This window comes from Equus quagga, chromosome 7 (assembly GCF_021613505.1).
Source record: "Equus quagga isolate Etosha38 chromosome 7, UCLA_HA_Equagga_1.0, whole genome shotgun sequence".
In the NCBI taxonomy this organism is placed as follows: domain Eukaryota; kingdom Metazoa; phylum Chordata; class Mammalia; order Perissodactyla; family Equidae; genus Equus; species Equus quagga.
The window spans coordinates 11,671,268-11,696,193 of record NC_060273.1 but is presented as its reverse complement, the minus strand read 5'-3'; the positions used below and the strand labels follow the sequence as shown (position 1 = coordinate 11,696,193).

The following is a 24,926-nucleotide window of genomic DNA, read 5'->3' as shown; positions in this document are numbered from 1 at the left end:
GTGCCTTTGACAGACCTTGTTTCAGAGGTCACACGCCATCACTTCTGCCCATTCTGTGCACTGGAAGCAAGTCACTGAGTCCAACCCAGGGAGGAATGTCAAAGAATATGCAGACAAATCTTAAAACCACCACACTCATATAGTTCGGTCAGGCTTTCCATCCATTCTGATAATCTCTGCATTTTAATGGTATTGTTTACTCCACTAGTGTGTTTTATGTAATCATTGATATGGTTAAGTTTGGGTTTACCATTGTATTGTTCCTATTTGTTCTATCTGTTTTTTGTTCCTCCTTTCTTGTCCTTTTAAAAACATACATTAATTTCTTTTTGGAATTCTAACTTAATTTTTCTTTTTTTTTTTTTTGAGGAAGATTAGCCTTGAGCTAACATCTGCTGCCAATTCTCCTATTTTTGCTGAGGAAGACTGGCCCTGAGCTAACATCCATGCCCATCTTCCTCTACTTTATGTGTGGGACGCCTGCCATAGCATGGCTTGCCAAGCGACACTGTGTCCACACCCTGGATCCGAACTGGTGAACACTGGGCCGCCAAAGTGGAATGTGCGCACTTAAATGCTGCGCCACCGGGCCAGCCCTAATTCTTCTGTTTTTTAAAAGCTATACTTCTGGGCCAGCCCCAGTGGCCTAATGGTTAAGTTTGGCGTGCTCTGCTTCGGCAGCCTGGGTTTGGTTCCCGGGTGCGTACCCACAACAATCGCCTGTCAGCAGTCATGCTGTTGCTGCGGCTCACATACAAAAAGAGGAAGATTGGCAACAGATGTTAGCTCAGGGTGACTCTTCCTCAGGAGAAAAAAAAGCTATGCTTCTTAAGTTGTTACTGTTGGTGTACATACATATTCTTAATTTTTCATAGTCTACTTAATGTTGTACTATTGTATATAAAATATAAAACCCTTGAACACATAGATCCATTTATTTCCTCTATCCTTAAGTGTTATATCTATATATTTTATAAACCCATCAAGACAAGGTTATTTCTCATAGCACAGGTTTTCTGGTGATGAATTATCTTTTTTTCCTGATCTGAAAATAGATCTCTATTCACTTTCATTCTTAAAGGATACATATATATATACATATATATATATTTTTTTTTGGTGAGGAAGATTGTCGCTGAGCTAACATCTGTGGCAATCTTCTTCTATTTTGTGTGTGGGATGCCACCACAGCATGGCTTGATGAGCGGTGTGTAGGTCTGTACCTGGGATCCAAACTGGCAAACCCTGGGCCAGCGAAGCAGTGTGCGCAAACTTAACCACTATGCCACCAGGCCAGCACCCCCTTAAAGGATATTTTTACTTGATATAGAATTCTGGGTGGACAGTCCCTCCCTCCCATCTCCTCCTCCCTCTACAAACTTTAAAGATGTTTTTCCCCGCTTTTGTGGCTTCCACAGTTTCTGATGAAAAGCTGACTGTAAATCAAATAGTTGCTCCTGGCATGTCTTGTACTGCTTTTCTCTTGATGCTTTCAAGATTGGCTTTAACCTTGGCTTTCAATAACTTGACTGTGATATGACTAGGCTTTCTATTTATCTGGCTTGGTGTTGATCAAACACCTCAAAGCTGTAACTTGTCTTTCGGCATATTGGTGAAAAATTTGGCCATTATTTCTTAAAATATTTTACCTGCCTCATTCTCTGTCTCCTCCTCAAGGACTCCTATCACACCCAAGTTAGATTGTTTGATGTTAAATAACGGGTCTCTGAGGCTCTGTTCACTTTTTTAAAAATCTTTTTTTCTCTGTTATTCAGATTGGATAAGTTCTTTTGATCTATCTTCAAGTTCATTGACTTTTTTTTTTTTTTTTACCTCTGCCATCTCCATTCTGCTAAGATCACCTATAATTTTTTTCATTTCAGAAATTATATTTTTTAGTTCTAGAATTTCCATTTGATTTTTTAAAAAGTTCTATATTTGCTTACATTCCCTATATTTTTCATTCAATAGGAGTATATTTTCTTTTACATTATTGAGGATAGTTATTATTGTTGTTTTAAAATCCCCGTCTGCAAATTCTAACATCTGGATCAGCTGGGGGCTGGTTGTAGCTGACTGCTCTTTTCCCTTGAGTAAAGGGTCACATTTTCCTGATTCTTTGTATATTACATGTTATGAATGGCTGTTATGGAGACTGCATTCTGCTATTTTTTTCAGAGGAGTGTTTCTTTTGTTTTAGTAGGCAAATGTTTAACTTGGTTGGACTTGACCTTCAAAATGTTTCTTGGGCAGAAATTCCAATCTCAGTTTAGATTTTTTGTTTTTAACTGAACTGCTATGTCTCTATGCCATTCCTTAGGGCCTAGGGCTTAGCGGCTTAGGGGTCAGCCAGAGATGTGGGAAGACAGAATTTGGGGATCTCCTTTCTGGTTCTTTCCCTTCTGGGTTGCTCTTGACTCAGTCCTCTGGTTTCCCAGGCCATAAGGGCTATGGTTTTTCTACCAGTAACTACCACTTTACCCCAGAGTAAAAGCAGCAAAAAGAGGAAACTCATGCCATATAACTCCCTGTATGGACTCCTCATCATAATATGACCGCTTCTATTCACTCTTCAGTGCCTTCATTCCTATTATGACCAGGCTTTATAGCTGGTGTCTGTGGGAAGACTGGACTGGTAGGGCCGTACTTAGCCAGTAGTGGACTTGGAAGATATATTAAAAACCTCAGAATTCCTGGAGTTTGGTGCTCAATGGCATATAAAGAGGTACTACAGATAGCCACTCATTAGAATACCAGAACTAATGTAGAACTTGGCTGCCTCAGTCTATAAACACGAACCAGAGATAGGTAAATGGCAGGGATTCCAATCAGCTGTCTTAGGTTAAAGTGAGATGATGTGTCTGTTGTCACATAAATCAACTAAGCGGTACATATTAACCTGCACATGACAACCAGGTTTGGAAGGATGACAGCTATCTTTTCATTTGCTTAAAAGTTGTAGTTAAGTTCTTGGCAATTCATCTCTGCTCTCCTGTGAAGAGAATAGATGTCACTTCTGAATAGGCCAGTGGGGAGGACAGTCCAGCCTGGCACCATTTGTTTCAATTCTTATTGCAAATGTTTAACTTATTTCTGAAATGTGGCTTTTCCATCACAGAGAAGGGCCCCTGCTGAGTCTAGACCTACAGGGACATTTTACCACTGGAGAAGTTCTTTTCCTTCGGCATTAAGTGACTATGAAGCAGCACATGGTAACTGTACACTTGCTCAGGGATGCAGTCTGCCCTGAGTGTCCCTGCGTGCCCTTTGAGTGTGCCACACTGCACACTGCTGCCTGGTACGGAGCGGTTTCTGCAGCTGCTCACTGTGGTGCCTAAGGAGGTCAAGGTGACCACAGCAGGGCTATGCTCATTCCCTGGTGAGGGAATGGCCTGTCCGCTGCAGAAGTGCTGTGCCCTTGGCCCTGCACAACCCACTGCATGCGCAGCGCCCCCTGGGCCCTAGTGAGTCATTCCAGGGAATATGGGAGCAAGGGAGACTGGCACAACTGTGCTCCCGCTGTTTGCTGCGGGTACTAGACAGTCTTGCTCTGATCTGCTATGTCTTGTCGTCAGGTTTGCTTCCTGCATCCCCTTATGAGGGGCTCTTCCTTGAAATAAGCTTTAGATAGGCAGGGAGGCTAGGAGGAGTGTTTAGGGTCAGATGTGACAAGGCTGCCGTTGTTGGGCACGCACCAGAGGCTTTTACAGACAGGAGCTCTAACTTTTCCATCTCTCGGAATAGGTGCAGCTCCTCCTATTTTGTCAAAGTGACAAGCTAGGCTCAGAGGAGAGGTGAGCACTTTGCCCAAGACCACATGGTCTCCAGGTGGGTATTGGTGTGTGGTGGAGCCAGGAGGGCCTCAGGTTTGTCCCCTCCAAAGTGCATTTGCTCAGTATATGAGCAAAGTTGCTTACAGGGGCTGGCCTGCTGGAGCAGAGGGTACTGAGGACTAGAGCAAGCTGAGCAGGTCAGAGTGGAGTCGGTGCTAGGCAGTCTTGAAGGCCAGCCAAGCAGCAGAGGGTCAGTTTGATGCCGGCCTGACAAATAGCGGCTTTAGCAAAGAGGGACCTGTATAAAATATGTGCCCTGGTCACAGTTGCATCTGTCCCTAACATGACCCGATGTTATGGATAACCGTGACCCACTCCCGAGGAACTTCAGCTAACAGCTGCCGAGAACTGTTTGAGAGTCTTCACAGTGAATGATACTTTGATTTTAAATAGCATTTAAGATGGAAGCAAGGCTCCTAGCCATGAAATTTGTGTTTCTCTTGAGGCAGGTCCATCTTAGACCAGGGATTCAATTTGAAGATGACACTTACCTCCGGAAGGGAGGACTGGGCACTGCGCGTCTGCTTGATGGCCTCCTCATAGCGGGGAGGGTCTTTCGTCTTGGGGACTGGGCTCCCGAAGAGAGAGTGCTGGACGACAAACTGTTGGGGTGGAGGGGGCGACCCAGGCTGTGGCGAATAGAGGAGGAAGACGTGTTAGCTCTGGGCAGTAGGCTGCCTTGTGCCCTGGCTGGCCTTAGCTCTGCTGTTCCTCAGACGGCAGCCAAATCATGGGATTCCTGAGCCAGTGAGGCTCATGACCTAAGACCTGTGAGGCCAGCAGCGCTGGCGGGCCATCTCCTATGGGAAGGGCCATCCGCACTGCGATAAGAGCTAAGCTGCCCCTTAACAATTACCATGGCGGTATTTCTGCTGTGTCACCCCAGTAGTATTGATGGTCCTTCCAAGCCGAAAGCACGGGGCGTTGGCGTGGCTGTACCTCAGTAGCGGTGTCACCACGCAGCCCTCGTGGGATTACCTTGCTGGGCGTGCTGGGCCCGTTGTGCAGGGACGGAAGCGGCGCATTTCTGGATGGAGGAGCGCCGTTGGAAGTCTTCTTAATAAAGGGCTGCGGGGCTGCCGGGGCAGGTGCTCTCTGGTACGGAAGGACTGTGTTTGAGGCCGAGTTTGTGAACACCTGTAATGAATCAATATTTTCCCATCAATTTGTTCTTTTGCTCTTCCTAATAAAGACACTTTAGAACAGGGGCTGGCAAATGTTCTGTAAAGGGCCACAGAGGATCTGGCGTAGGGCTTGTGAGCCACGTGGTCTCTTGTAACTGCTCACCTCTGCCGCTGCAGTGCAGAAGCAGCCTAGACAATAAGTAAACGGATGAGTGTGTCTGGGCTCCAAGAAAATTATTTATAAAACCAGGTGGGTGCTGGGTTTGGCCCATAGGCCATGGTTTGCATGGTTTTTCGAGTGTCAGTGGTCCCTTTACTCAGTGGCTTGTCTCTGATGACAGTGTGGACAGTGCTGCATGGGAAAGCAGCGTTTGCTCCATATAATTTTCCTCTTAAAGCACAGCTGAATTTCTTATATTCCTCACAGGTGATCTCATCTCTCGCGGCTTTAATGCTCACGATAAAGCGAATAATCCGCAAGCCCACCTCTGTCTTCCAACCTTGCTCCCAAGTGCCAAAGACACATTTACAACATCTACAAACATAAATTTGGGACATCTCAAATTTAATATATTCCAAACTAAACTTTCCCCTTTCCTCCCACCACCCCCAGCCTCTAAAGGAAAATATTCTTGGTTTTGCCTTCATTTAAAAAAACAACTTACCTAAATGGAGCCATCAGTCTACCCTGCTTTCTCCCCTCTTTGCTCACACATCGTAGAAAGGCCTCTTGAATGAGGCCTCTGTTCTCCGCTGTCCTAATGCAGGCCCTCACTCCATCACTGGGATGCTGCCCTAGCTGCCTGGCTGTGCCTCCCTGCCCATCAACCTCCCACCACAATTAGTCTTACCAGACACCTGGTCGAATCCCTCCACACTCATTAAGCCTTCTGTCCTTTGGGTAAAATCCTAATCTTTGGCTGGTGTGTAAACCTTACTACTTGGCCCTTTTCCCATCCTACTGAAAGGCTACACATGCCATAGCCACACTCAATTTTACAATTACTTGAAAATGTCTCCAAATCGTTGCAAGACCCCATTTAAAATCTGCCCCCTTTTGAGAAGCTGTCTTCTGCTCTGTTAGGCAGGGGTGAGAATTTCTTCCTTGCTTAGCCCCATTAAGAGCCAAAGGTTTTAGGCCTTTTACAAATGTATGGCCATAACGTTGATATTTTCACAGAACTGGTTTGCACATAAAAATGTTTAATATACTTCATACCACTAGTATTCTGAAAGTGAAACTTATCCCCTATATTTTTATTATAAATATACATAAGTATTTCTTAAGCATGAAAGTATGTACGTGTGTTTATATCCTCAAAGCAGAACTTCTCCTCTTTGAAAAAGTTGAATTTCCTTACATTTGGTAGAAAAATTTCTTCTTTTAAATTGGAAATAATGATTCCTAATTCTATTATGTTGAGACTTAGCAAATAAGCCCTTATTTATCCTATTATTTTTCTCTCTCCTCTCTAAAACAAAGAAAACTGTCTTAACATTTGACTATTCACTAAGCTTATCACCACACTAAAATGTTCTTTTGAGCCCAAACTAAGCAATATGCAACTCTAACTCATTGCTCCCTGCATTTCTCAGAGGAGATTCCAAAAGAGAGCACCTGTGTTAATGTGATCATTGTTGATCCAAGAAGTTGTTTCTGTCTGTTCTCAGACAGTTCACACTACCCTGAGGCATATTGACAGGCACAGCTAATTATCTAGGTTTTTTTATGCTGAAGATTAAAATTCTAGGACTAATAATTCTCAAGGTTTAAAATAGTAAGACCTGTTTTTGAGGCCTTAAGATTTTTCTGGCAAGGAGATGTGCATGTAGCTCCACCTACTGGATAAGAGGGAATTTTGGTGACTTAGGGACTATTGAACATCAGAACTCTTTGGCGGGAACTCACGTAGAGGACAATGGGTCCTAGGTCAGGAAACTGACACTTAGAGAAAGTAAGCGAATTCTGCACAAGGCCCCACACGTAGGAAGGTGAACCAGAATCATAACCAGACCCAGGCCTCTGGCTCTTGGTCCGTGAGATGGCAAACTCTTAAAAATATATAGAAGATCTTACTCAGATAAACATTTCAGAAAGTAGCTTTTTCATCTTCAAATATCTTTTCCCAGGGCACAGCACTGCGCCCCAAATGATTAAACTGAAAAGATTTATTTTAATACCCAGAAAATTCTATATATGAGGATTAAAAAGATACTTTTTAAACTTTTACTTGGAAAAGGGTTTAACTGTTAAGATGAGCTACCTTTGAGTAAGAAAGAACTCTTTCTCTTTCCCGGATAACTGGATAATCTGTAGCCAAATGGCATCTGACCCGAGGCTCATCCGATGGGAGATGGATCACAAAGAACAAACTCGAGCTCCCCACAGAGGAGGCCCCCGTGGAGACGCTTGTCGAAGGCCTGAACAGATAACAGTAAAAACCAAGAGTCTGTCACTCGTTAGCAATTCACCAACCTTTCTGACTTGCTGAGACTGACTGAGCACATGCGGCGTGAAAGCATCTTGTTTCTGGGGTGCAGTCTGGGCCAAGCCCGAGGACAAGGCAGCAGTTGCTATCTGAGGCTGAGTGTGGATTCCTGCTTGTGGTGGAGTCTAGGAGGCAAATAAAAAGAATCAATTTAATTGTCAAAATCAAAGCTAGAATCAAGGGTTTAGATGTGAATAACTGGTCACTTGGGAATCATATCTGAAATAAGATAAAATGTTTACAGATACATATTTTAATTCATCGGCACGTAAACGTGACTGTAACAATTGTAAACCAGAGAGTTAAACACCAATTATTTTCATGCTCTTATTATTTTTTTAAGTAGCTAAGATTTTCATTTGAAAATTCTGAGAAAATAGAAAACTGAAATAAAAAGAACCTATAGCAGGGGCTGGCCCCGTGGCCGAGTGGTTAAGTTCGCGCGCTCCACTGCAGGCGGCCCAGTGTTTCGTTGGTTTGAATCCTGGGCGCGGACATGGCACTGCTCATCAAACCACGCTGAGGCAGCGTCCCACATGCCACAACTAGAAGAACCCACAACGAAGAATACACAACTAGGTACCGGGGGGCTTTGGGGAGAAAAAGGAAAAAATAAAAAAATCTTTAAAAAAAAAAAAAAAGAACCTATAGCAGCTCTACACATAATAGGTCAGGTGTTATAATAATTTTAATAGCAGCAAGGAAGTCTGTGAGACCTAACTGTCCAAACGCCTGCGTCTCAGCCGCAGTACGTGCACTGTCTGGGGACCGCCAGCCGTGTGCTGGGGCACACACAGGCCCAGAATAAAATGCAGTCCTTGGGGCCGGCCCCGTGGCCAAGGAAGTTTGCGCGTTCCGCTGTAGCGGCCCAGGGTTTTGCCGGTTCGGATCCTGGGCAAGGACATGGCACCGCTCACCAGGCTATGCTGAGGCGGCATCCCATGTGCCACAACTAGAAGGACCCACAACTAAAAATACACAACTATGTACCAGGGGCTTTGGGAAGAAAAAGGAAAAAGAAAATTAAAAAAAAAATGCAGTTCTTGTTCCGAGAACATCAACTCTAATGGAAGCTTTGGATGGAATGGAAATGTTTAGAAAAGCTGCATTATAGAGTAGGCCTTCAATTTCACAGACACTCTACAGATAAATGGGGGAATTAGGATTCTTGCCTATGCCAAGGGCCTTAGCCTCATGCCTCCTAACTGCAGGTACAAGACTCCTCCTCTCTGCCAGCAGGGTAGCTGGGTGGGCAAGGTTGAGCACTGCTCCAAATGGTTTCTGTTTACTTGTGGCCCACGTTTTGTTAACCTACTGACATTGTGTTACATAAAACAATTTAAGGTCAATACGTAGGTTGTGGAGGCATAAAAGGAAATGGCATGCTCACCTGTGTTTGATCGTCTCTCAATAACATGCTTACTCCTAAATTTGTGGCCACATTTTCCTTAGTTTAGGCATCTTCACATTAATGCTGCCTTTCAAGAACTACACTTGGGAGGCAGAATATAGGAACGAGCGTAAGAATAGAAGCTCTGCAGTCAGAAGCCCTGGGTTTAAATGCCAGCTCTGTCCTTGAGCAACCTACTGAAGCTCTCGAGGCCTCAGTTTCCTTATCTAGAAATGGGCTCCATCACTTGGCCCTTCTAGGGGAAGGCAGGATTACATGAAGGAAGCCATTTGAAGTACCTGATGCTATGCTTTGCACCTAAGAAGTACTCAATGACAGTCGCTATTATGCTAATGTCACTGGTATTTAAAAATGTCTACATATATGATGCTGTGTTCATTAAAGGAAAAGCACCCTTTCATTGTTTTTACTATATAAAAACAGCGCTATTCAAATTTCTGAATCACCACCCCCCGCCCCCGGCACAAGTTTCTGCCACTGTGAAGCCTGCATTTATGAAAAAGCTCGGGGATTCGTCATTAGCAGTTTCCATTCTGTGCAGGCTCTAAGGCAAGGGAGTTAGAAGACGCACTTCACACCTGGAGTTTGAGGCTGCCTACTGGGAGCTGCACTGAGGTGACATTCGAGCCCTGGATGGACACTGGGAGCAGCAGCTGAGCAGTCTGCGTGGTCAGTAAAGCCTGAGGCTGAGCGACGGCAGGCGGTGGCTGTCCCTGGGAACTCACATAAAACTGCGGGACGATGCTCTGCTGCTCTGCCTGGACCACGGGGACCTCTTGCTTGATCACTACAGCCTTTTTGGCAACAAGGGTCTGGCCACCCGTGGAGACAGGCTGGCTTACAGAATGGCTGGCCACTGAGACGGGCTGCCTGGAGCTGGAGCAGTCAGTGAGCGCGGTCTCGTCTTTGATGGAGGAAGCAACACTGCCGTGTTTCTGATCTAACTTATGGGCAGAATTAGCAGGTGCACTGGGCTGGGGTTCCAGCGGCCGCTGCTGCTGCTGCTGCTGCTGCCCTCGTTTTTCAACCTCAAGTTGCATTTTCAGAACTTCCACGAGCTTCTGCTCTTGTTCCAGTTTCCTCTTTAGCTCTTCGATCTGCTTCTCTTTCTCCTGAAGCTTGCGATCCTTCTCGGCTGCATCCAGTTCCAGATTTGACAGGGTGCTGCTGGTGGGACTTAGGCTGTCTTCATTATTTGTCACTCTCAGAGGAGACGAACACAAGAACTGTGAAGGAGACATCATGGTCATAATCTCGGTGAAAGTGTCCGTCATGCTCGTGTCCTCAGTACTGAGACTGGACTGTTCAGAGGGAGACGGCGAGATTGGCAGAGGGGAATTAATGCTTTCAACATGGGCTACGTTGCTGGTTCCAGCAGAGGGCAATTCTGCCTTGAAAGTGGGGCCTGAGCTGGTCACAGAGTTATGTAGTGTTGTAACTGGCAATGCCATGGTGACTTCTGGGTTACTAGTGACGATGGCAGATGTTGACACTGCCACGATGCCACTAGCGGCTACGCTGCTGCTGTTCATTTCCTGGTAGGGTTTCAGGCGTTCGATGAGGTCTGGTTTGGTGCCGGACACTGGAAGACCTCTCAACTTCAGTTCTGTCTTCAGTTCTGATACCTGGAAGTATAAACAAATCAGATCTCTCCTTTTGGGATTCAACTTTCTGACAAATCTACAGGACACTTTTATGATGGAAAAGGTGCCTAGATCTGCCAGACAACTCTGCATTACTGCATATCTGAGAGTGGGACCGTTTCTTTTCCTTTTTTAACACACACAAACACAGCCACAGACCTAAGAACTTGAAAGCCAGTGATAAATCAAGAGTTTTTAAAATGTAATTCCTCTGTTATATCAAAGAAAAGATTTACTACCAGAAATGATAACGATAACAGCTACGTTTACTGCGTGATTGCCACGTGCCCGACATCACTGGAAGTGCTTTACTCTTTCCATCAGTCTTCACAAGGCAGGCATTATTATTATTCCTGCTTTACAGATGAGGAGATGGAGGCAGAGAGAGGCTGAATCACTAGTCCAGGCTACCACAGATGACAGAAGGCTGAGCTGGGGTAGAAACCCAGGAAGGCTGGCCCTGGAGATCACGTTCTGTTGCATTTTCCTGCCTCTCCCAAACTTGGCAATGAGCAGGGAAGAAAACATCTGCCTCTGGAGTCTGACCCAGTATGATGCCTGCACAAGGTATACGCTCAATAAATGAGAGTTATACCGGTCATTTTAAAAGAAACTTGGGGCTGGCCCAGTGGCGAAGCACTTAAGTTCACATGTTCTGCTTTGGTGGCCCAGGGTTTACCGGTTTGGATCCCGGGTGCAGACATGGCGCCGCTTGACAGGCCACGCTGAGGCGGCGTCCCACATATAAAGTGGAGGAAGATGGGCATGGATGTTAGCTCAGGGCCAGTCTTCCTCAGCAAAAAGAGGAGGATTGGCAGCAGATGTTAGCTCAGGGCTAATCTTCCTCACACACACACACACACACACACACACACACACACACACACAAATAATAAGAATAAATAAATAAAAGAAACTTAACGGACGTAAGAAGAAAGCACCTCTATAAAGATTATCATATTGTTGGTAAAGTTGAATGTCTACTGAGAGCTGCCTACACGTGCTAGGCAATCTGGCAAAGCGTTTGCATCGTGCGGTGTGTCCAGTCTGTGGTAAGTAGACTGCACTCAGAATCATCACCTTTAGGTCATCCAGGCTAGAAGGCAGAGGTCCCGGCTTCCTCCCAGGAGTGCACGCGCTCTGTCTTGCTGTGTTAGGTGTGGCATTGTTCAAAGCTGAACTCCCACTGTTATTTTTGTCATTGAGTGGCCTTCAAAAGAAAAAGAAAATTAGAGTTTAAAATAAGATAATTCCTAGATTTGATGTTGCTTCTGCTAACAATTCATTAACTTACAAAAAGACCATGGCCATGGATTGGAAGACTCAATATTTTAAAGATGTCAGTAAAATTAGATCCCAACAAAAATCCCTGTGAATTGTGTTTGTTTGCTTGCTTGCTTAGTAGAAATTTAGAGGGTGATTCTAAGCTTTATATGGAAACGCAAAGGACCAAGAATGGCCACGGCATCCTTGAAGAAGAAAAGCAAAGTTGTAAGAGTCATACCATCAGATATAAAAATTTATTACACAGTCAGTTATTAAGATGGCGTGGTGCTAGTACAGAACAAGAGAAGTGGGAGAGAACAGAGAATCCAGAAGCAGACCCCCACATACAAAGGCTCCTGAGTTATGACAAAGATAACTCTGCAGTGCAGTGGAGAAAGGGTGGTGCTGGGCCAACCTGGATATTCATGCAGAAAAAAATGGGGCTTTTGATTGACCCCGAGCTCACATCATCCCAAAAACCTAAATGTAAATTAGGAAAACAATAAAGCTTTTAGAGGAAAACTTGGGATCATATCTTCATGGCCTTTGGGTAGGCAAGGATTTCTTAAACAGGACACAAAAAGCTCCAACTAAAAAGGACACCTTTAAGAAGGTAAAAAGTCAAGACACAGGAGAAGATATTTGTAATACATACTTCTGAGAAAGGCCTCATATCTAGAATATACAAAGAAGTCTTGCAAATCAGTAAGAAAAAGAAAACCCAATGGGAAAATCTTGATCAGGTATATCCAAATGGTCAGTAAATATGTAAACAAGCAAATATATACAAGAAAGTATATCCAAATGGTCAATAAATATGTGAACAGGTGCTTAACCTCAGTATGTCTTAGGAAAATGCAAAGCACAGGACAGCACTGCGTAACCCAGCAGAACTGCTGCTCTAACGAGGAGGACTGATGACGCCAAGTTCTGGGACAACCAGAACTCTCATACACAGCTGGTAGAAGTGTGAACTGGCACAACCACTTTGGAGAACTGTTTCATAGTATCTACTACAGAAAAACCTATGCCTATGCCCAGACCCAGCAATTCCATTCCTGGACAGACACCTGACAAAGAAACGCATATGTGAACCAAAAGACACGGGTTAGAATATTTATTATGGCGTTATACTTAATAGCCTGAATTGGAAGCAACCCAACTGTCCATCAAGAGTATGATGGGTGGACAAATTACAGAATGTTAGACAGCAATAAAAATAACTGCTGCCTCTGCACCATAAAGACGTGTCACACAAACATAATGTTGAGCAAAGAAGCCAGACACATATGTGTACTGTAGGATTGCATTTATATAAAGTTCAAAAACAGGCAAAACTAATCTATGGGACAGAAGTCAGGATAGTCACTGAGAGGGGGCACAAGGGGGCCTTTTGGGGTATAATAATGTTTCATTTCTTGATTTAGGTGGTGGTTACAGGGGTATGTTTACTTTGGCATCAATTTCCACTTATGATTTATGGACTTCTCTGTCACTTCATTTTTAAAAGCTTATTTAAAAAATGTTGGGGAATCAGCTGTACTTTTGTACTAATTTCCCTACATTCCTTTCCACATCAACCCCAGGTCCCCACCTAACTTCTTCAGACTGTGATACTCCTGGCAACAATGGCATTTTCTTTTCTGAGTGGTTGATACCTATTAAAGAAAGGTACACGTGATGGCTGATAGTGTATAGCCAATTCCATTATAGTCTCAGGCTTTAGTCATAGAAATCTTGGGGCTGAAGCCAAAGAGACTTTGAATTCTACATTCAAATAGGGAATTCTACATTCTGAAATAGGGATCTGAGGTGATGATGCTTATGGGGTGAGGCCCATAGTTGGATGAGCTTTGTAAAATGAGTTTTAAGAAGCCTGTGTTTGAAGCCAGTTCTGGCCTTGTCAACCACTAACTCTTGACATTCAATTTGGGGTCTTTTTAAACCTGCCTAAATTTTGTTGAAATTAAGTACTTGAAGTATGTGAGATGAAGTTTCTTGAAGTTTGGATGAAATGACAAATATTGTACATATCATTATTCTCCTTTCTAAAAATTCAATTCTTAAATCTCATGTTAGAATTAATGAAAACATTTAAATCAGAGTTTCTCTACCTTATTTTCATTATTGTCCTCCCAAGGAGCCTTTTTAGACATCTTTTTTCCTAACCACCCTCCCCACAACATTTTAATACCACAGGTACACTGCGTAGCTGTGTCCTGTATGTACGTCTGTGCAAGAGCCCCCCGTCAACCTTTGCCACCTGGTGAATGATACTGTCTCCTTGAAAACGCCTGATTTACATTACTCTGTCCATGCTGTCTTTTGGTTGAGATTCTACAGCATGTTACTTGTTATATGATTAACATGTTAATCAGTGTTGAATTCAACCTTTAAAATAACAGAAATAAGTTGATCTATTTTTTTCCCCAAATCAAGAGGAAAAAACAGGGGGGTTGGCCTGATGAACATGATCACTGAGTTGATGAGAAACCTGAAGTTCAGAGTAATGAGGTGACCTTCGGGACCCTCTGTCTTGTGTGGCCTCACTGGGACTAAAGCCCCGTGTTTTCAGGCTCTTGCTCTCTCCAGGGGACCTAAGGGCTCCCTCATCAGGTAGTCCCTCTACTGCGGGCACTGGAGGCTTCCACATTCAGTCTCTTGTATTGGGATTTTGTTAAAAAGAAACAGTGTGTTAGAAAACAACATCTCCATTTTCAGGACCTAGAAATTAAACCAAACTTATGCTCAGTCTCTGCGTGGTGAAATAATATACAAAAATAAAAGATCTTTCCTCCTCCTCATTCCCGGACCTTTTTGTATGCTGTTTTCCTTAGGTGAATGTCTTAGGTACTTTAGTGGTGGGAATGTTTGAGGGAGCGGGGAAAGACAGGGAACTGCGAGAGTTCAGATACCGCACCCCTCAGACGTGTTCTTCCTGTCTACGAAGCTGGCCCCACACAGCCAGTTTCTTCATGACAGAAAAGACTATTTCATAGATAGATGCAATACAAAAGCCCTTGTGTGGGGTTTCAGTTTAACAGCCCCCTAATCTGGGAATGGGAATGAGGATGACAGTGATGTCAGGTGTTGAGCACATTGCGTGGTGCATGGTAAGGCGCACAGAAATGTGAGCCATCATCGCTGGTGCCCAAGCCAGAGGAGGGCAGCGGTGGAGGATGTCTCCCTGGGTCCTAGGTAGAGCTGTGAGCAGCGGCAGACGGTCTCTGATGCTCTTCCAATTCTCCTTGGCCTCCCCTGGTTCCCTTCCAATGTCAACAGCTCACTCAGGCCTGCTTGCTCTTAAAATAATAACATGCTGCAAAAATTCTTTCTTTCTTCATCTCTGTGCCCTGATGTTTTAGATTTAAGTACTTCACAGTAAGGTCTGAATGACTAATAGGTCTTATCTTCCTCAAGATATTTGGATCTTAAAGAAAAAAAGTGAATTGATAATCATTAGCATATGAAGAGACATTTCTTAACAAAGAAGCTTTCTAGTGGGTTTTAATCCTTTTCTACTCCTAGAAAACAGGGGCTCCCTTTGGAGGAAGGCTTAGCCTACGTGTAGAAAACAAAAGTAAAGATTCTACAGATCACATGATCATAAACTGAGTGGCCTGATCACAGAGAATAGTCTTTCCTTGTAATGAGATTCTAGATCTCTTTCTAGAGTTTCTGTTCTCGAGTTGAATGTAAATATCCCTTTCTCCTGAAAAGTGAACAGAGTGTTTGCATTTTTATCTGTTTCCCAGAAAAACCATATTGAGGATGTATATCTAGAAATTTCCTTTGTCACATAATTAAAATTAGTTGTGGACGTCTTGCTATGAATTCAATCTCAGAAATCATCTGAACTCACTCCCTTCTGTCTCTCCTGATTAGGCTCAAACTTTGGAAACGTGTTCCTTCTTCACAGCTGTTGGTCACCAAGACCTTTCATTGTCTTTTCAAACATGTATCACATGTTCCTTCCTTTCCAATATCAGCGCCCTTTCATCTTCTCATATCCAATTTACTGCAATGTTTGTAACTGGTTTTCCTATTTCCAGACTCCCTTTCAATACCAGTATCAAACTATTCTTTCTTGCATTTTGCTCTTACCATGTCACTATGACCCTCTGAAACATCTACCACATCAAAATTATAGTCTGCCCAACTTCAAGTTCCTCCAGACATTGGCTCTACTCAATTTTGGCTTCCACTTTTCTTAAAAATTAATCACATTCTTTATTCAGGCCATTTTTCTCACCAGCTAATAAACAGGCATTGCTTACTCCTTCCTCTGTACTGCATGCAGATCATTTCTCTTTGCTTGGAAGGACCCTTCCCAGGTTTCGGGCCCTTTTCCATATAAATATCCTGTCTTTTTCATGAAGCTTTCCTTGACCACGCCAGGTTTTATGCTCATCTGTCTTTTTTTTGGTGAACTGTTTATATCAGGTCTGGTACTTATGCTTTTCTCATAGCATCTAATACTTTTTGAGTAAATAGCAGGCAAACAACAGGCAAATCTCTCCTGGATGACTAATTGTGAAAAGTCATTTCTAACTTGAAAAGTTCAGAACCTATTTTGGAGGACAAAAACTGGACTGGAATGCAGGCTATTCTCACTATGCTGACTTCAGACACTGTATGATAACCCTTGGTGACAATAAAATGAAAATAATCATTGAGCACAAATAAATCACAACATCCAACCTTTGATAACTAATGGTTCCTCATAAAACACCCACAGTAAACTCCCTTTAGGAAGCCAGCGTTGACCCCAGCACCGTACTTGAGTGGCGCGGGCAGGATGGTCTGGTAGTTGTAGTGCTGCTGCTGCTGGCTCAGGATCTGTAGCTGCAGGAACAGCTGCTGCTGCTGGAGCAGGCGGGCGTAGTTGGAGTCCATCTGTGGCTCGTTCTTCTCACCTTTCTGATCTGGTGGAATGTACTGGTGGTACTTCAACTTCTTCACCCGGGGTTTGGGATCTTTGCACTTTTTGCTACGGTGTTTGTCATTCGGATTCTTGGGATGGCTTTGCTATTTTCGAGAAAAAGAAAATAACATTTTAAGAGATGCCACCACATGCAATCTATTCTATTGCATGCCTAAATGATTTGAAATTAAAAAGCAATGCATCTTAGAAAGTGATATAGCTGCTTTGGAAAGCAATGTACTAAATACATTTCAAGAGCCATAAAAACCTTTGTGTACTCCCTTTCACCAAGAAATCTTGCACCTAAGAACTTATTTTCTCCTGCTGCATTGTTCCCTTAGAGTAAGGAAAAGATGCTCAGCTCAGCATTGTCTGTTTAAATTCAACATTTACTGTGCGTCTCCTGTGTCGACACACTGCTAAGTGCTTACATATATTATCTCCTAGTGAAAAACAGGTTGTATACTACATATACAATAGGGAAAAGATTAAGTATATTTCACTATAGTGTGAGACCCTGTCTTATGATTAAGAATCAGATGACTTTTTCCTGAGTTTTTTTCTTCTCTTCCATTTGTAAGTTATCAGATCATTTTCTACTTTTTGGTATTCATATTATAAAAAACGTTAATCTTAAAAAAAAAGTCCATCAACAAAACAAAACAACAAGGTACATGAAATTATTCCTAAGAGGCTTTAGGTAAACAACTTAATAAGAAGACTTTGAGAAATACTAAATAAAATATAGCTCTTGGAGTGATGTTATATATGTTCATATTCAAAGAATTAGGAAATTGCAAAACAGCCCCAAAAACAAAGAAGAAAATAAAAACCACCATATTCTATAGACCAGAAGTCATCACTATTAGCATTTACTTTTTATCCCTCAGCCATCTCTGTTCAGTCATCCTGGCTTCCTTGTTCAGAGACTTCCAACTTTCTCCCCACAGGCACCCTCATGGCTCCCTCCCTCCCCTCTTCACATCTCTGCCCAAACAGCATCTGCTCATTTTACCAGAGCACTCTGTTTAAAATAGAATCGCCTCCCCAGCACCCCCATCCTCGTCTTTTGCTTCCCCACGTGGCGTACTCTGTATTCTGTCGTCTGTGTACCGCCCGCTCCTAACCATGGGGGTGAGTCGTGATGTTTCCCTCACTGCTGTATCTACTTCTAGGACCCAGAACAGTGCCTGGCACAGAGAAGGTGTGTGATAAGTGTTGAATAAATGAATGATGAATGTGCATGCTAATTAGAAATCACTTGAATTATCAGGCACTTGAAATACATCACACTGTCAGAGAATATTCTTGCCTGCTAAAACATCCTCCTACAATCTCACAATATTAATCAAATCACTATCATCTGCTTATTTTGTCATCAATAATAAATTTTACTTCTAGTCTTTTCAAACTGATCGTAACACTGAATGGGGCTGGGGTAAGGAGGTTTGACTGTAATTGTTCTGTAATGATAAACAACTGATTCAGCCAGGGTGAGGAATGTACCTACTGAAGGGGGTGGGGGTAAACACAATACTAGTATTCCTGAGACTGAATCTGCTCTTACCTATTAACTGCCACAGGTCTGGTCTCTCAGTGAGGATGGGAAATAGCTTTCCTTATAGAAAAACCCAAAGAATTGTGGTCTGTTTCCTAATATGTACCTGTCCTTTCCTCTACTGGCATAGTCCTAGGATTCCCTTCTCAAACCCTGAACCTCACATTCTTAAGCAATGCCTCTTGCCCTAGAACCAAAGTCCTCCTTAAAGAAAGACACTAGTGAAGAGTAGAGATTCAGAGGAGAGGAGAGGAGAGGCAGAGAAGAAATTCAGTATCTGCAGGGAAGGATGGGTTGGCATTCGAACCCTCTTTGTGCCATTAGTGGTACATGCTTGGGGATGTGGGAAGAGGAGCTGAGAGCTGATTTTATTGGCACAGTTGTCACTTGCCACCCTCAGGAATTTCTGGCTCCAATACTAAGCGATGGAAGATGGTGAAATACACTGATAGATGCCCTGAAGCCATGTACACTCGGCCACACTGACAAAGAGAGCCTGGAGTAGAAAGAGAGCCTTCTCTCCAGGAAGGCCATGCACCAGGCCAGCTCCTATGGATGGACGGCAGTGAGGAAGGGGCCGAGGCTAGCCGCCTGTGAAGAGCGCTGCAGTGGGTTCACTGAGAAGGCAAAGAGGAGGCTAGGCCGTGGTCCTTCCCAGCCTCCTCCCTTCTTCCCGCCTCAGTCTCCGCATCTGAAGGGCGGTGAGGGCGTTAGCTGGCTCTCTAGGGTCCTGTTTTAGTTCTGAAAGCTTAGTATCTGTGTTCTGCTAGTTTTGGCAAAGCCATATCTGAAATGACTGAACTATTCCTCAGTTTATCCTCCTTCCTCTTTGTTTAGCAGTTCAAAATACACTTTAAAAACTTTAAAAATGTACTGTATATTACAGTTTTTAATCTTCCTTGAGACTTACTCTAACTGAATTATTTTGACCAAGTAAAATTCAGGGAACAGTGCCACAAATCTGCAGCTTATCTGAAGAACAAACCAAGCTTCATCAGGCCAAATCTGCTAAATCAAAAAAAGTATTTGTTTCTCCAAAACCTTTAACCTGTCATGTAATATATCTGGAACACCACTGAGTTTGGCCTTGTGTATAAAGCCCAAAGTCATGTCACCATTGAAGACATCTGTGAGTGAGATGCGTGAATCTTAACGCTGTGCTAAAGCAGCTCTAACTTAACTCTGCTTTCCCCTCGTTTCGTCTTAGTGGCTGAGTGGAAGCCACCTTAGGAACTGCTGATAAAATGATTCCAAAAGCCTTTCTGTGCTGTTCTAGCAGTTCCATCCAGACCCAATTTTTGCTGTTCTTCTGTGAACATAGAACAGTAGGTCCTGTGTTGAAGGTGGTCGTTTCAAATATGAAGTCCTGGTCTAGTAAGTCCTTCCATGGTTTCATTTTCAAGGCTTCAGGCTACAAGTCAGGCTGGGCAACATGGACACATACTTTTGTCTTCCGTGCACAGGGCTACAGACAATAGTCCCAAGTGAAGATACTCAAACCAGCGTGCGTGCAGGGTACCCACCTTTACCAGTGCTGGCCCAGGCTTTGCTGAGGACACAGTGTTTGTGGGGGGGACAGGAGCTGTGGACCTTGTGGGGGGCTGATCCGTAGTAGGAGTTTTCAAGAATTCAGGAACTGTTGAAGTAAACTGGTGGAAAAGGCAGAAAGGGAACAAGTCTGTGAAATCAATGACAGTAAAAACAGAAAAACCAGAATTATAAGAGAATGACCTCATTTTTTTTAATAAATCCACTAGAAAAGAAACAAAAGAAAAATACACTATTATATCTGAGATCCAGAGGGTACAATACCATGCTTCCCTCCGCAGAGCCATTATTTAGTACTTTGCCCCAACAGCAATGAAAAGCTAAAGCTAAATAAGGCCAGACTGACTAAACTGTAGTGTTTTCTCAGAAAAGAAGAGCTGTCCTACAGACGCTGTTTCCACAGAAGAGCTGTCCTTTTTGGCAGGAAAAAAGTCTTGAGACTCTTGTAACAATGATCAAAACAATACACGGTATTCGTGAGATTTTCTTGCCATATAGGTTACACTAACCCGGGCTAATTCAAATGTGATCTTTAGTCTTGAGTACAGGGCCCAATGAACCCCCTCTCCCACACTCCAGATCCACGGTCAGGCGTGCCTGGTAAGAAAGCTCCCACTTCCTGGAGGCCCTCTCTAGCAGGTGTCCGTACATGTGCCTTATGCTTGTGTTCCTGTCTCCAGACCTGGCTAGTACCCTCCTTAACCACTGCACCCATTTCTTGCAACAGGAGAAAATCTGAAGGCTCTATTGGGATAAGAGTGACCTGTTTCACTGACAGTACCCTCACACTTAGAGCAAGAAGCTAATTTGCTACCCAGGCCAAACCAAGCAATTCCTGAATCTCAATTTGGAGTCATGTATTAACAAAAGAAGCCCCAGAAGGCTTTGTCAGGGTTTTATGAAGTCCCACAAGCAATCGACTTTAAGTGGATTTTAAGTCCTCATTTACCGGAAAGAGATATTATTATAATAATAAATCAGCTAAATGCTGCATATTGATTACTACTAGGACTTACCATTACTAGCTTTATCTTAAGGAAAAATGTCTTCCTTTATCACTTCCACTTTCCCGAACAACTTTCAAATTCATTACAACAATCTAAATCAGTTCTCTTGTTGAAGTATTTGGATTTAAAAATAGCAAACTGTATTTTCCCTCCTTAAAATAAAGGACGTGAAAACTCAAGAGGGCTGTTAGCAGCGGGAAATATGAAGCTTGGCACCTACTAGTTACTCAATAAACATCTGTTTAGCGGGTGAAGGGAAATTCTATGCGCTACTCATGCTAGGTCACTAGGTCACACGCTCACGCCTGGCTGAGATGGTGTGCATGTGAGTGCAATTAACTGTGGATGCTCACTTCGGCTCTCTTTAAGGTTTGTTTTCATTGTGCCATTTATTTCAGCTTTTAAGTAATTATTAGTAAGTGTTGACAATATAAAAACTTGACTTTTTAAAGATGGCTATACTCAATTTCATTTTCAAACAAATGAACAGAAAGGACTTATGCAAGAGTCTTAACACTTCTGTTCCAGGCTGACTTCTGCCCCCAAATGGCCCTAAGCGAGGTGGCTCCTTAATGAGCCTCTGACACGAAGTAAAAGAAGATGGCCAGCTGATCACTGCCCTAAGGGATATGGTTTTGTGTTATTTGTTTTCCTTTTATTTTGTACATTTTTTAGAAATGAGGATACTTATCTCTGGGTCAGTTTTCACACAGGGGAGAAACAGTCCAGGGGAAAAACTAAAGAACAGGCAAATGAAGTAGCATCAGACATTTGAATTTTGATATCTATCAATTTCGTTGTAGGTAAATGCTACTAGCCTGGCAAGCTATTTTACCAGTCCAGCGCCTACTGACTGATATGATAGTAATGATGCATCTGAGAGTAGTCAGTGTTAATAATCTGAAAAATAACCCAGGAGCGTGAATGTGGTATCAAGTGGAATAGTTATGAAAATGTTTTGCCTATATTTCTAGACCCTGTCTAACTGACTTCAGCTTTGATTACTCATACTCCCATTTTATTAACTCTTTTGGTAGTTTGGTGACTTTGCTAACCTGGAAAATCACTTCACCATAACATGAGAATAACTCAAGTGAGATACAATGATTTACCTAATCTGAAAATAAATTATGGTTAAAAAGGGAGAAATATCAAAACTCTACTTTTTTCCAATCTTTTTTAGATACCCTAGAAAGGACCCCCCACCCCAAGTCTTAGATCCTATCTAGATGTTAGGATCCTAGTGGCTAAAGTTACCAAAAAAATCTAAATATTAGTACTTCTGAAATTACAGTATTCCAAAAAGGATTAAAAGAATATCCAAGCTATAAAGGATACTACACATATTTTGTTCCACAGTAAACTGAGCAATATGTTAAAATCTTAAAAGAAGGCTTTAAATATGCTTAAATTGCCACTGCGGCCTAAGTTCACCTTATGTACTATCAAAATTTAATCTCAATAGGGGGCCGTCTCTGTGGCCGATTGGTTAAGTTCGCGCGCTCCGCTGCGGCAGCCCAGGGTTCGGATCCTGGGCGCGGACATGGCACTGCTTGTCAGGCCACGTTGAGGCAGCATCCCACATCCCACAACTAGAAGGACCTGCAACTAAGATATACAACTATGCACCAGGGGGTTTTGGGAAATAAAGCAGAAAAAAAAAAAAAAAAGATTGGCAACAGTTGTTAGCCCAGGTGCCAATCCAAAAAAAAAAAAAAAAATTTAATCTCAACACAATTCAGAATTTTTTCTCCAAAGAAACAAAAAGGTTGCAAACTTGGCTTTATTTTATTGGCTCCAATCACTGTTCCCTTTACAAGGTATAGGTCTCAAGAGCACCAGTCGTCTAACTGTCATCATAACACCATGAAAGGAAATGTCAGAAAAACATTGTTGTTTAAAAATGGATATTTATACTTGAAATAAAACTCAAAAGATAGCACTTCCGATCTTAAAGACTGACTTGTCTCTTATTGGAAATTGCTATGGGAAAGCTCTGCTACAAAAAACAGTTGGTCAGAGCAAATGTTTAAGCTGATTAACGTTTTATAATGTTTCTGGTGTCTGCACGGGTTCCTTCTGAAAAGACAATACACTTCTCAAGGACCAATCACTCTTCTCTGATAAGTTCCGTTTTTTATTAGAATTTCTTTAAGCGCCTAGAGGGATAGAAACTAGATATTTAAAAACAAAACTTTTTGGTACTGTAGATTTAAAATCTATAGTAAATGTGTTTTTAATTGAGGATGCGGCAGCGATCTTAATCAAGATGGCAATATGCAAATAAGAAATTGAAAATGCAATTATTCTTTAAATATTGTTTCCATATTTCAGTCCCCAAAGAAAAAGAACACTAGTCAATGAGTGAGTCGAATACAAATCAAAAACACATGCTTGGTATCTTTAATAGATGGGTATTTTGTTAACATATATCCCTAGCACTGACCACTTGTTTCTGTAATACACAGTTGTAAGTTTAAGCATTTCATTTTTAGTACAAGTAGTTGAAACAGTCAAAGTGAGTTAATTCATTGGCAAAATATTTAGTGAATGTTTAGTTGGTACTTGATTACCTGATTGGTAGTGAGGATCTGCATGTATCCTCATTTAAAAAAATCTACAGTTCTATGGCATTCAGTACTTTCACATTGTTCTGCAACCGTCAGCACCATCCATCTCCAGAACTTTCTCATCTTCCCAAACTGAAACGCTATACAACCCCCTAGTCTCCCCTCCCTGGGCAACCACCACCTACTTTCTGTCTGTATGAATTTGACTGTTCTAGGCACCTGACCTAAGTGGAATCATATAACATTTTTCCTTTTGTGGCTGGCTTACTTCACTTACTATAATGTCCTCAAGATCCATGTTATAGCGTGTGTCAAAATTTCCTTTTTTTTTAAAGGCTGAATAACATTCCATTATATGTATATACCATACAGTCATGTGTTGTTTAACGATGGGGATACATTCTGAGAAATGCATCCTTAGCTGATTTTGTCATTGTGCAAACATCAGAGTGTATTTACACAAACCTAGATGGTGTAGCCCACTACACACCTGGGCTATATGGTACTAATCTTACGGGACCACCATCGTATATGTGGTCTGTTGTTGACTGAAACGTTGTTCCACGTGTGTATTTTGTTTACCTGTATTTTGTTTATCTATTCACTTGTCAGTAGACACATGGATTGCTTCTCCCTTTTGGCTGTTGTGAGTAATGCTGCTTTCAATGTGGGTATACAAATGCCTGTCTAGGTCCCTGCTGTCAGCTTTTTTGGGCACATACCCAGAAGTGGAATTGTCAGATCATATGGGAATTCTATTTTTAACTTTTTGAGGAAGTACCATGCCATTTTCTATAGTGATTGCACCATTTCACAATCTCACCAACAGTGCACAAGAGTTCTAATTTCTCCACATGCTTGCCAACAACTGTTAATTCCTGTTCTTTTGATAGTTGCCGTTCTAATAGTGTGAGGTGATCTTTTTTTTTTATTTAAAGATTGGCACCTGAGCTAACAACTGTTGCCAATCTTCTTTTTTCATTTTTTTTCCTTTTTCCTCCTTCTCCTCAAATCCCCCCAGTATACAGTTGTATATTTTAGTTGTGGGTCCTTCTGGTTGTGCTATGTGGGACGCCACCTCCTTGGCATGGCCTGATGAGTGGTGCCATGTCTGCACCCAGGATCTGAACCGGCGAAACCCCAGGCCACCGAAGCAGAGCACGTGAACTTACCCACTAGGCCACGGGGCCGGCCCCTGCGAGGTGATATCTTGTTATGGTTTGGATTTGCATTTCTTTAGTGATTAGTGATGTTGAGTGTCTTTTCATGTGCTTATTGGCCATTCGTTTATATCTTCTTTGGAGAAATGTCTATTTTAGTCCTTTGCCTACTTTTTAATCAGGTGATTTCTTTTGTTGTTGTTGAGTTGTGGAAGTTCTTCATATGTTCTGGATATTAACCCCTTATCAGATATACGATTTGCAAATTTCTTCTCCTGTGGGTTGCTTTTCACCTTGTTGATAGTGTCCTTTTATGCAGAGAAGTTTTTTTTTTTTTTTTTTTTTGCTGAGGAAGATTACCCTTGGGCTAACATCTGTTGCCAATCTTCTGTT

General features: G+C 42.5%; 1 protein-coding gene across 6 annotated transcripts in view; it reads right to left on the bottom strand.

Annotated features, from left to right (window-relative positions):
* The window catches only part of MRTFB (myocardin related transcription factor B), a 175,871-nt gene that overhangs the window by 9,825 nt on the left and 141,120 nt on the right, over positions 1-24,926 (bottom strand). For 5 of the 6 annotated variants that reach the window (XM_046668660.1, XM_046668659.1, XM_046668661.1 and 2 more), the window contains 7 exons: positions 19,772-19,897; positions 16,547-16,794; positions 11,581-11,710; positions 9,436-10,482; positions 7,434-7,571; positions 4,812-4,970; positions 4,325-4,462 (listed from right to left, as the gene is read on the bottom strand). In XM_046668660.1, coding sequence (XP_046524616.1) covers positions 4,325-4,462; positions 4,812-4,970; positions 7,434-7,571; positions 9,436-10,482; positions 11,581-11,710; positions 16,547-16,794; positions 19,772-19,897 — 1,986 coding nt within the window. The remainder of the gene's footprint in view (positions 1-4,324; positions 4,463-4,811; positions 4,971-7,433; positions 7,572-9,435; positions 10,483-11,580; positions 11,711-16,546; positions 16,795-19,771; positions 19,898-24,926) is intronic. The other variant, XM_046668663.1, reaches the window with a different exon arrangement.